General features: G+C 39.0%; 2 protein-coding genes across 3 annotated transcripts in view; both read left to right on the top strand.

Annotated features, from left to right (window-relative positions):
* Window positions 1-9,086, top strand: part of nfat5b (nuclear factor of activated T cells 5b) — a 37,247-nt gene extending 28,161 nt beyond the window's left edge. The window contains exons 5-13 of one of the 2 annotated variants that reach the window (XM_016271395.1): window positions 625-815; window positions 949-1,121; window positions 3,134-3,268; window positions 3,352-3,407; window positions 4,023-4,155; window positions 4,438-4,506; window positions 4,612-4,700; window positions 4,800-6,567; window positions 6,729-9,086. In XM_016271395.1, coding sequence (XP_016126881.1) covers window positions 625-815; window positions 949-1,121; window positions 3,134-3,268; window positions 3,352-3,407; window positions 4,023-4,155; window positions 4,438-4,506; window positions 4,612-4,700; window positions 4,800-6,567; window positions 6,729-6,967 — 2,853 coding nt within the window. In that variant the 3' untranslated portion in view covers window positions 6,968-9,086. Of the gene's footprint in view, window positions 1-624; window positions 816-948; window positions 1,122-3,133; window positions 3,269-3,351; window positions 3,408-4,022; window positions 4,156-4,437; window positions 4,507-4,605; window positions 4,701-4,799; window positions 6,568-6,728 lie in introns of both variants that reach the window. The other variant, XM_016271394.1, reaches the window with a different exon arrangement.
* Window positions 9,087-12,230: 3,144 nt separating this feature from the next.
* LOC107584690 (lysine--tRNA ligase-like) overlaps window positions 12,231-12,399 on the top strand; it is a 12,000-nt gene continuing 11,831 nt past the window's right edge. Inside the window, exon 1 of the mRNA XM_016271393.1 lies at window positions 12,231-12,244. The gene's annotated coding sequence lies outside the window, so the exon portion shown is untranslated. The remainder of the gene's footprint in view (window positions 12,245-12,399) is intronic.

The following is a 12,399-nucleotide window of genomic DNA, read 5'->3' as shown; positions in this document are numbered from 1 at the left end:
ACACACAGTTATTTAAACCAGAATAACCTACAGCAGGTTTTAGAAGAGTACTATTCATCCCTAGTAAAAAAGTGATATATTTAAAATACATTTATTTCATACTAAGTATAGTTCAAATCTATTAACATATTTACTAGCATATCACTCGAGACTTACTGATATAAAAATTATAATAATTTAATTTTGAGTACTACTTGTGCACAATGCACGTTTCTTAATATTAAACCTAAAATGTGTTTTAATGTCACTATTGATGATGATTGTATGATCTTTCAATAAGCAAGAAATTTAAAGTGCACCTAAATTATACTTGCAATAGTTCCACTTAGCACAATAAAAGTGCCTTAAAGTACAATATTAGCTGTTCAAATTTAGCAGACTTTAAGTATACCCGTTTAGGATACCAGAAGTATAACTGCAGGGTATTTTTATTAAGTACATAATATCATGTAGATGTATTTGTAGTATACTTCGAATGAAATAAATGTATTTCAAATATTTCCTCCACATTTACCTTTCAATGTGGAGGAAAAAACTGAGTGCCAAGTCTTATGGTTCTTACTTTTCACTATTGAAAAAGGATGCATGTTACTCTGTTAACCGCAAGTTTCTTGATCCTCGCAGCTCGAGGGTGTGAAGGAGTCAGTGGTCCTGCAGATTTTTGTGGGCAATGATGCTGGACGTGTAAAGCCCCATGGCTTCTACCAGGCTTGCAGAGTTACAGGCCGTAACACAACCGCCTGTAGGGAAGTGGACATCGAAGGCACCACTGTCATCGAAGTGCCTCTGGATCCCAGCAGCAATATGACTCTGGCGTATGTAAAGACATGTCAGCTTCGTAGAATTGCGTCAGACTTTCGAGCTTTGCATTCAGAGGCTGTAGTGACCAAATGTGGTTGGAAGTATTGATATTGACAATGACCAGCTGACGTTCGGGTATCTGTACAGTGTTGACTGCGTGGGGATCCTAAAGCTCAGGAATGCTGATGTGGAGGCCCGTATTGGGGTGGCTGGATCTAAGAAGAAGAGCACCCGTGCCAGACTGGTGTTTCGAGTCAACATCCCACGACCGGATGGCTCTGTGCTCACGTTACAGACCTCTTCGTCTCCCATACTGTGCAGTGAGTGGCTTTGGGTTATTCATAGCATCTCCCTGCTGGCGAGCCCAGCTGGTGCTCTCATCACATAGGAGAGGTAGGGATTAGAAGGGGGTTTAATGAATGTTTATATTATTAAGGCCATAGAGCCAAAAAAAAGAATGAATCCAAGGCAGAGCATCCGGTGCCTACTGAAGAGAGCTACTAGGTGTGTGGTGAATTGCACTACTTTGGTTTGAAATTAAATTTTAGTGTCACCAGCAAGTAGAGGAGTATTTCAGGTTGATTGTAATTTAAGTTCTGCTGACACCATCTGTAGCATTCTGCTGATTATCACAGGAAATTATTTTGATTGTGTTATTGTGTGATTCTAAAGGAATAGTTAATCCGAAAATGAACTTTTTTTGAAAATGTACTCATCCTCTCAGGCCATCCAAGCCTAAATGTTGATGAGTTTGTTTCTTCATCTGAACAGATTTGGAGAAATGTAGCATTACATCACTTGCTGAGCAATGGATCCTCTGCAGTGAATGGGTGCCGTCAGAATGAGAGTCCAAATGGCTGATTAAAACATCACAATAATCCACAAGTAATCCACACCACTCCGGTTCAACAGTTAACGTCTTGTGAAGTAAAAAGCTGCGTGTTTGTAAGAAACAAAACATTAACACATTTTTAGCTTCAAACCGTTTTTTTGCGGCTAAAGTATGAGTCCTCTATCCATAATATTGCCATAATATAAGTTGTTTCGTCTGAATCAGGAGAGAAATATGCACAGATCAAGCACTGTTTACAAGTGACAACTGTTCTAAACCAATATGTTGGCAGATTTTGGTGGGGGTTGGATGTTTTCACTGGATGAGGGGTTATGGATATTTTGGCCCAAAATTATGGTTTCAATTTAAAAAAATTTCATAATGATTATTTTGCTTCTTACAAACATGCAGCTTTTCACGTCACAAGACGTTAAATGATGAATTGGAGTACCATGGATTATTGTTGTTATGTATCCTCTGCAGTGAATGGGTGCCGTCAGAATGAGAGTCCAAATGGCTGATTAAAACATCACAATAATCCACAAGTAATCCACACCACTCCGGTTCAACAGTTAACGTCTTGTGAAGTAAAAAGCTGCGTGTTTGTAAGAAACAAAACATTAACACATTTTTAGCTTCAAACCGTTTTTTTGCGGCTAAAGTATGAGTCCTCTATCCATAATATTGCCATAATATAAGTTGTTTCGTCTGAATCAGGAGAGAAATATGCACAGATCAAGCACTGTTTACAAGTGACAACTGTTCTAAACCAATATGTTGGCAGATTTTGGTGGGGGTTGGATGTTTGGATGTATATATATGGATATTTTGGCCCAAAATTATGGTTTAAATTTAAAAAAAATTCATAATGATTAATTTGCTTCTTACAAACATGCAGCTTTTCACGTCACAAGACGTTAAATAATGAATTGGAGTACCGTGGATTATTGTTGTTATGTCTTTGTCAGCTTTTTGGACACTCATTCTGATGGCACCCATTCACTGCAGAGGATCCATTAGTCTTAAAGATGTGAAACTCTTGGTGTAAAATGCTGAAGAACAGTTAATACTAAAGTAAATAATGCAGACATAATACAACAATGTGTATGTTCACGATTAATTGCAATTAATTTGATTATCATGTAATTCATTTTTGATTCAGATTTTTAATCGATTGACAAGTTTATACTAATTCGCTTATAATAAATGAAGCAATTGTACCACAGCATTAAATAGCAAAAATGTGAAGCTTGCCTACTTACTATGCATTACCAGCATAATACCTATGTTCCTTCATGGTTTCCATGTATGGATACAAAGCAAAAACAACCAGGTTTTTTACTAGCTGATTTGGCTATATGGCTTTGTTGACCTGCACATAATGTCAGATGTGCGGAAACTAAGTATTTAGTCATAGTCTGCTGCACAGAAACGTTGTTACCTTGCTGTGTATCCTAATGGTCGCTTTCTCTCTTTCTCCGATTGGTTCTGTTTTTATAGCCCAGCCTGCAGGAGTACCTGAGATTCTCAAGAAGAGCTTGCACAGCTGTTCGGTTAAAGGGGGGAGTGAAGTCTTTATTATTGGAAAAAACTTTCTCAAAGGAACCAAGGTCATATTTCAGGAGAATGCTTCAGGTATCTCTACATGTTAAAAAGTGTCATGCCCTGTTCTGTGCAGATTTTCCTGCACTGTTTAACCTTTGCCTCTTTGACTGCAGCAGATGATATATCCTGGAAGGCAGAGGCTGACATTGACATGGAGTTTTTCCATCAGGTAAGCCATAGCATCTGCTGCGTCTATTATTTGACTGTGTGGGCTGATCAAGCACTGCAAAAATAGAGGCAACTTTGCAGGTCACAGACTTTGGTGTCCCCAATTGTTGCCTGACATGAATATGGAAAGAGTGGGAGATTAATGACCTACATAAACAAACAGTACACAATATGGTTTTAGTTCTTTTTGATTAAGTGTTTTAAATATATCTGCTTTTGCAATGACACTGCAGTGATCTTTGTAATTTTCAGTGTTTTTTAATAGATTAAGTGCTGCCACAGCAAGCTCTATTATACTTATTACACAAATGTATGTAAAAAGGGCTAAAAAAATAGAGGAGTAAATAAATCTGGTTAGTATTGAAATTGCAACAAAATGCATGGTCTGACATCCCATTAGATTTGCAGGTGATTTGAGTGAATCATATCAAATTGTCTGATAATCTTCTTTGAAGTCACATAAAGTACACAAACCATTAAATTGTGTATATACCAGACACCAGTAATTGTTGCTCATTAATGATGTTATGAGAAAAATAGTCAGATTCAACTGCAATAAGTAAATAAATAAATAAACTGTGCATTTTTTTCAATCTTTGACTTTTTCACCTTTTAGAATCACCTTATTGTCAAAGTCCCTCCATATCAAAATCCAGCTATCACATCTCCTGTAGCTGTTGGTGTCTATGTTGTTACGAATGCTGGACGTTCCCATGATGTTCAACCATTTACATACACTCCAGAGCCAGGTCAGTTTAATCTCCACCGTAAACATGACTCTTAATCACAACAGGTTTGCTAAAAAAGTGTTTCCCAACCCCGTTCCTGGAGGCACACCAACAGTACACATTTTGGGTGTCTCCCTTATCTAACCCATCCATATCAGGACTTGGAGTCTCTACTAATGAAGAGTTTAATCGGGTGTGTTTCTTTTGGTAGAGTTTGAAAATGTATACTGTGGGTGTGCCTCAAGGAACAGGATTGGGAACCATTCATAAAAATCACTGATCTAGAAACATGCTTTTTTACAGTTGTCGATTCTTCTGTGAAAAAGGAAGTCTTGCCTCCAGTGACACCTTGTTGTTTTGAACAAATTAAAGGTGAGCAAACATCTATGTGTCTATTAGCATTACGTAATATTGCTGAATGACAGACATGGTTATGTAAGTGTCACTGGCTCCGTCTTTTGTTTCACATAATAATAGATACTGCCTTGATGACGCCAGTTTTGCCTCTTGTTAAACGAGAAGAGGTCACTCCAATGGAGGTCTCCAGTAACCCCTCGGCCTTCAAGGTTTGTATAAATCATGAGACAGAAACCACCACAATAAATCAATCCCTATTTCCGTATATTTTGATAAATGCCTTTGTCATCTTGTTTGCAACCCAACAGACCTCTGAAGTCATCAGTTCAGCCCAGCAAGCCTTAGAGATGAGTGCAGAGATCTCCACCAATAACTGCACATTTTCCAATCCGCTGGCACACCAAACAAGAGAACAGGATCAATCTCAGAGCTCTGTCTTTTCCAGCAAAGAACCATTCAGCACCATCCAGGAACAGAGTCTTGCACCCAGTGGCTCTTTCCATGTGCCTAATAAATCTCTCCTCCAGCAAGGAGTTCAGCCATTCCTCTTGGAACACAGAGAGAGTCTTGAACAGGAGAGGACAGGCAACAGTGGCGGTTCAGTGGTGGGGCTCTCCCAGATTGATGACAACTCGCAGCAGCAGCTCTCACTTCTACCTCCAGATGAGGTGGCACAACTGGAGCAGGCAATAAGGCAGCTGCAAGCGAAGGGATTCTGCAACATCCATCTCCAGAGTGAGAATTCACTGTCAAAACAAAGACACCATCAACTTCAACAGCAGCAGCTGCAAATCCAACAACAGCAGCAGCAAATCCAGCAGCAGCAACAGCAAATCCAGCAACAGCAGCAGCACATCCAGCAACAAGAGCAACAAATCCAGTTGCAGCAGCAGCAACACCAGCAGCAGAAAGCTTTGGAGAACCTTCAACATCAGCTCTTTCAGCCCCAGGTTCAAATCCATTGTAGTTCAGAGCAGCAGAGCTCCTCCCAAGGTATGGTTCAGAATGGAAGCTCTCTCTTCCAGCAGACCCCATCACAACAACAGCAGCAGCAGCAGCAACAAGCATCCTTGTTTCAACAAGCAACTGGCTTTCTTCAGCAGCAGCCCAGTCATTCCTCGCCTTCTCTGTTTCACAACCCTACAGCCATGACCGAAACCCAAAGCCCACAGGAGGCTCTTTTCCACACACAGAAGACCTCACCCAATGAGGATCAGGTCCAAGCATCGCTTTTCCAAAGCAATCTGACGGTTCTCGGTGGGTCCAACATGTCAGCGGAAGCTCAGCCCTCTGTGACCAATATGTTTCTTTCCCAAAATGCCATACCAGGTCAACATGCTGTTAATGCCGGCCAGCCACAGCAACTGGCCTTTCTCACTTCTATGCAGACATCTTCTCTCGAGGCACCATCTGTATTTCAGACTCCACCCCAACTGTCCCCCATTCAGCAAGGTACTCCGATGGAGCTGCAACAATCACCACAGCGAGCCCAACCTGGCTCCATGTTCCAGAGCATCTCCCAATCACCAAGCAAACTCCCCCCTGGTCAGCAGCAGCAGGCTAGTCTACTCCTCGAATCCTTAAGTTCCCCAGTGACACAAGAGCAAACCTCTAACCTGCTATTCGGTGGCCAAGTCCAGATAGGATCAATGAACAACAACAGCCTATCTTCTCCAGAACAACAGAACACTTCCCTTCCCTTCTCTCAGGCTGGCATGGTTACAGTCAGGCAGCAGGAGTCGTCTGAACCCATAACATTTCAGGATCAGACTACTATGGTGGTCAACCCGTCCTCGAATAAGCCCATCTTCCAAGACCAGCAACCAATGCAGTTGGCACCAAGTTCTGGTACAGCCCCTTCCCAGTCTGTAAACCTCTTCATGGCCCAATCCAGCATGCAAGGGGGTATGGCTTCTCAAGAACCCCTTTTTGCACCACAAAGGGATGTAACCAGAATTCAGACTAGCACTTCCTCTCCAGTACAACAGCCTGGTCAACTCTTTCAGACCACAATGAGCCTCAACCAGCCCAATCAGAATCAGCAGCCAGACCTGTTCCTCTTTGAGATTCAGAACGGTTAGTCAATATTCTTGAACATACTTGCTTGTATGACTCATAATTCAGTGCCTTAACTAATTTTAACGTAGGGCTGGACGATTTGGCCAAAATTTATATCACTAAATATTCAGTCGATACAATAGAATTCTGATATCTGATAAACGATTTATTTCCTGCAGAGTGCCATCAGCTGATGAACAACCAAGGATCTACACTGTCTGACCAAATCATTGCCATCAATCAGTCTGGACAGAGTCAGCAAGAGAGCGAAGGGCAAATCCAGTCTTTACTTGGGCAGTCTATAGCAGACCCAGGAACTGTGCAGACCACCTTGACAACCTCTCAGAACATGGAGAAGATTGACGACCTTCTGGTGAGCCTTCAGGAGCAAGGCAATAACATCTCCCACTCCTACTAGGGCCTTCAAGGTGTGGCTGCCCAATTCATTCCATATATGACTGTAGATATTTCTTGCAGACATATTGGATAGTTTGGTATCCTCTATCTTGGATATTCGAAGAATACATGATGGTGGAGATATTTTGCTCAGACCCCTTAAAAGAAATAGCAAGACTTTCAGAGTAGGCCATTCACTCTATATATTGACACTGAGAAAGTAGAGTCGCCTGTTGAAAGATCTGGCAGAATCACAAGTCAATCAGCTTCTGTTTTGGTCTGCAATTCTCCAGAACCCTCTGGAGAACCTCAAAGTGAGAGCATTTGTCTGAGGAACTTAAATATGTTCCTGCTATAAAGACTGTCATTAGTTCCGCAGCAACCCCATCATAAATAAAGGCTTTGAGGCGCTTGAGATATATATTGAAGTTCCTTGAGTACACAGTAGGATATTTAAGGCACCTGGAAACCTAGAGATTCCCCAGAGGCAGTCTGAGGAACTGAAACGCTGCCTTGAGGCTCTCTTTTATTTTGACAGAAAGAGAAGATCAGGACACATGGGATGATGATTGCAGTTATGCCTGAACACGATTTGTAGACACCCCACTTTCTCAGTGAGCCTCGGATAACTTTGTGATTTCTATTTTGAACTGTTTAACATAATCAAGAATGCTAGTCTGCAGTGAGATTTTTTTATTTTCAACACTTTTTGTAATCAGTCGTTGATACCTTTCTGTCTCGGTGCACTTGAGTATCTATAAGCTATTTTTCTTTTGTAAAACTATTTTATGCAGTCAAATGGGGAAAGAAAATATCTAAGTGAAAAATGTGTTTGGGCATTTTCCTCCTAGCACTTTATACATGTTTTCAGTGTGACTCGTTGACATTTCATCAAGATGTCTATCTCAAACCATGTTTACTGTATAAATAATTCTAGTGTCTTTCATCTCTCTGGACTTCGATTTAAGACTAATCCGTATCATACTATACCAATTAGAAATGTTCGTTCCTGCTTTAAAAAAGCAGTTATCAGTAATCTGAAAAACAAATCGCATCTTATATTTATGTTTGATTATGGTTTACATAAGTCATTTCTTGCCATCTCATTTAGTTGGTGTCTGCTTTGTTTTGCATGTCTGAGTGTCCTATATACATGCATATGTGTGACATATTATTTTATGATAAAACCTCTAAAAGTGTGTCATTATTAAATGTATTCTTTTACTGATTCTAAAATATTGATAGATTATGCTTATATCATTCTGTGTCCTTGTGATGGGTTGGGTTATTTTATTTGCCAGTGTCTGGTACGCTGTAACAAGGCCGATTGGTTTTATTGGCAAATCAGAAGGGAGTGTCCAACCAGTATTATCGACAAGGCATACATTAAATACAAATGCTGAATATGCTGGAGAAGCAACCCTTTATCTTATGTAGCGGAAATCGTTTTTTATCAATTCTCAAATGTTATAGCCAATAAATAGCCATGTCAAAATCGAAGACCATGTTTAACCTTTGATCCTAATTGGCCATTTTTGTGGCTCAGGTGGTTTGTATATTCGGCTATGAAGTGAGTTTGTTTTGAATGTAGAGAAACATTACGTGGGCTATATATTTAAAGCTCGTGAATGTGTTCTTGCGTCAGACGTGACGTAAAGCTGCCAAACTAGTTTGTGTGCTCAGAATATTAGGCTGATGTGAAGTTAGTTGGCAGATTGTCTTGTTGTTAGCATCAGGATGAATATATATATTATGAGGGAGCTGTTCTCTGTAATGTCACAGAAATGGCTCGTTTGAGCCTGCTATGGTATTCAATGTCAAATTTTTGACCGGTTTTTTGCTCAGAACCTTGGGTGATTTTTTTTATGCCTACTTTTTAGTAGAGACTATTTTATCCTCTTCTTTGGAGAAGTTGTGCTTGAAGGGTGCTCTCGTATATCTCTGCATGGGGAAGAACTGTGAACGGGAACTGGAAAAAGTGTTTTATTGTATATTTAATTGTTATTTTTGAATATTTACTCTTTCACCATACCTCTTTTTTTTTGTTGAAAATATAAATTTTTGTCTCAAGAATTTCCAAAAATTTGAATCAGTGCCTATAGATTTAAATTAAAATGCATAATTACGACATATTTCATATATATTTTTGTTTCTCTTTTTCATACAAAATGTCATCTTTTAAAGAAAATAATCTGTGTAACCTATTGTAACATCATGGTTAGGCTGCACAGACATTGTTGAGAGTCATGCATCATAATGTGATTCAGTTGTACATTTCTGTTGTACTTTCACTATTGAAAAAAAGGATATCATGGTTCTCCACTCTGGATTTTTATGGGATTTAATAACTGGCTGGTCAAAACTAGTCTTCCTATAACGATTTCATCAATCTTTTGGGAAATACAAGCCGTAAAAACAAGCATTGCTCCTAAAAATGATATTTTGTATGATTCTTGGGACCAATTATAAATTATTTATAGTTCAATTAAGAAATCTAAACATCTGTTTTGATTGAAAATACATTTATAAAATTATAAAAAAATTAAATAAATAAATAAAATGCAATAGGTAAAGTGTGCAAGTGCGATATATCTGTCCTTTGGTAGTCTTTTTCTTTAAAAAAATAATAAAAGTCATAGTTCAATATTGCAAATGAGGCTTTGCATATCAAAAATAGTTTCATTTATTTGTAAACTGAGACACATTCTTCTTTCTCATCCCAGTCACACAATCTATACTAAACAATATGCCTCTAAAATCAATTGATTTCTATATTGGTTGACATATACAGTACCCTTTAAAAAAAACTTTAAAATATGTTCCAATAAATATACATGTATTTATCACTTTAAATGTGACTAGATAATATGCAATATTATTTTTTTATTTGTTTAATACAATATACGCTTCTGGTTAATTTTTGTGCAGCAGGCAATTTATTGCTTTAAACAGTTAGGCGGATAGAACGACTGCAAGACAAAAAATACAGCTTTTTCATATTCAGTTGGACTTCTTTAATCCTTCAACAAAGAGGAACTTAAACTGTTATGGTTCTGTTGCTTATTCATATATGATAATTCCTAATGTGCCATAACGATGTGCACAGTAGCTATTATATGAGCCTTACGGCAATATACTTTTGTGTGTCAGTTTGCTATAATGTGTTGTCAGGTTTGGAAAGTCTCTTTTGGATGTGAAGATAAAATATATGAGCTATTTGTGACAATTTATTACAAAAATCATATATAAGTATTTTGCTTTTCTTGGGGCATTTTTACTCACAGCTAGTTTTTCTGTAAATGTGCTGCCATGTATCAATAAAAATAGGCCAAAGAAAAATAACTCCAGGCTTGTTTTTTTTTCTTTTCTATCATGCAACAAAGTCATTTTAAAGTTAGGTTTAATTAACTAATTGACCAGTAATAATAATTACAATGGTAATACTGTATTATTTAGTTAAGAGTTATTTCCTGTTGCGATGAATGAAGAGAACTGCAGTTACGTTTTCTGAGCAATAGAGGTCACTGCTCTCAGCCTGACAAAAAGACGAGATAAGACGTTTAAAGGAATAGTTCACCCAAAAATGAAAATTTTATGTTTATCTGCTTACCCCCAGGGCATCCAAGACATAGGTGACTTTGTTTCTTCAGTAGAACACAAACGGAGATTTTTAACTCCAACCGTTGCAGTCTATCAGTCGTATAATGCATGGCAATGGTAACAAAATCTATGAGAGTAAAAAAAACATGCACAGACAAATCCAAATTAAACCCTGCCGCTCGTGACGACACATTGATGTCCTAAGACACGAAACGATCGGTTTGTGCAAGACACCGAACAGTATTTATATCATATTTTACCTCTAATACACCACTATGTCCAACTGACTTGAGCGCGCACACGGCATCCGGTGCGTGAGGTGTGTTCGCGCTCTGGCGTAGTTTACGTTAATGGGTGTGTTGATATCCAGCCGAAGCGCAATCAACCATAACTTCAGACGAGCAGGCTCAGAAGTTAGGAATACATTGGAAGTCACCACTCCCGAATGAGTTCGCGCAAGAGAACGTAATCTTTTAGTTTTAGTGAGGTGTGTACGCGCTCTGGCGTAGTTTACGCAAGCGCCGGAAGCGATCTCTCGCGCGTATACGTCACTCATTGTTTACACAGTGCACAGTCATTGTAGGTACGACGGCTAATCAAAATGGTACTTACTTGCGCTTATCCGGATTGAAAACCGGATTCAAACCGACTTAAAACTAAAAAATTATGTTCTCTCGTGCGAACTCATTCGGGAGTGGTGGCTTTCCATGGATTCCCAACTTCTGAGCCTGCTCGCCTGAAGTTATGGTTGATTGCTCTTCAGCTGGATATCAACACACCCTTTAATGTAAACTACGCCAGAGCGCGTACACACCTCACGCACCGGATGCCGTGCGCGCGCCCAAAGACAGTTGGACATAGTGGTGTATTAGAGGTAAAATATGATATAAATACTGTTTGGTTTCTGGCACAAACCGATCGTTTCGTGTCTTAGGACATCAATGTGTCGTCACGAGCCGCAGGGTTTAATTTGGATTTGTCTGTGCATGTTTTTTTTACTCTCATAGATTTTGTTACCGTTGCCATGCATTATACGACTGATAGACTGCAACGGTTGGACTTAAAAATCTCAGTTTGTGTTCTACTGAAGAAACAAAGTCACCTACATCTTGGATGCCCTGGGGGTAAGCAGATAAACATCAAATTTTCATTTTTGGGTGAACTATCCCTTTAACTATGCATTTTGTATCAATCAAATACACATTACAAATATTCAGAAAATATAGAAGCTGCCTTGTATATTGTGGACAACATATAGGCAGGACCGTCGAAGTAAAGTTATTTAAAAATAAAAATAAATTTGAGCACTAGGCCTACTTCAAAAGACAAAACTTTAAATTAGGTTCATGTGTAGGCATATTTTAATTCACAGAATTAAATAAATGCTAATAAATATATTAAACACCATTACATTCCACATATTTAAGACAGTGGGAGGATGAAATACTAAAAAAAATAGAATGACCAGAACTGATGCAACATGACAGAAAATTTCATAAATTGGGTGGAAGTGATGGCCCTATAATCACACAAACACTGCATTGGTGCTTGTGTTTCTCAGTGTGTGTGTGTGTAATTTTAAATAAAATAAAGTTAATTACTAGAAAAAAAAGGAAATGATGCAAGGCCAAGCAACGGTACTTTTACATTGAAATGTGGTCAAGTATCAGCGCGTTTATTGCTGCAGTGTGTGTCTGGCTTCACGGTCCGTGTGTGTGTGTGTGTGTGTGTGTGTGTGTGTCTGCAGACTGTGTGTGTCGGTCAGTGATCGTGTGTGTGTGTGTCTACAGACAGTGTGTGTCGGTCAGTGATCGTGTGTGTGTGTCTGCAGACTGTGTGTGTGGGTCAGTGAGC

This window comes from Sinocyclocheilus grahami, unplaced genomic scaffold (genome assembly GCF_001515645.1).
Source record: "Sinocyclocheilus grahami isolate Dianchi unplaced genomic scaffold, SAMN03320097.WGS_v1.1 scaffold62.1, whole genome shotgun sequence".
Taxonomy (NCBI): Eukaryota; Metazoa; Chordata; class Actinopteri; order Cypriniformes; family Cyprinidae; genus Sinocyclocheilus; species Sinocyclocheilus grahami.
This window is presented reverse-complemented; position numbering and strand designations above follow the sequence as displayed.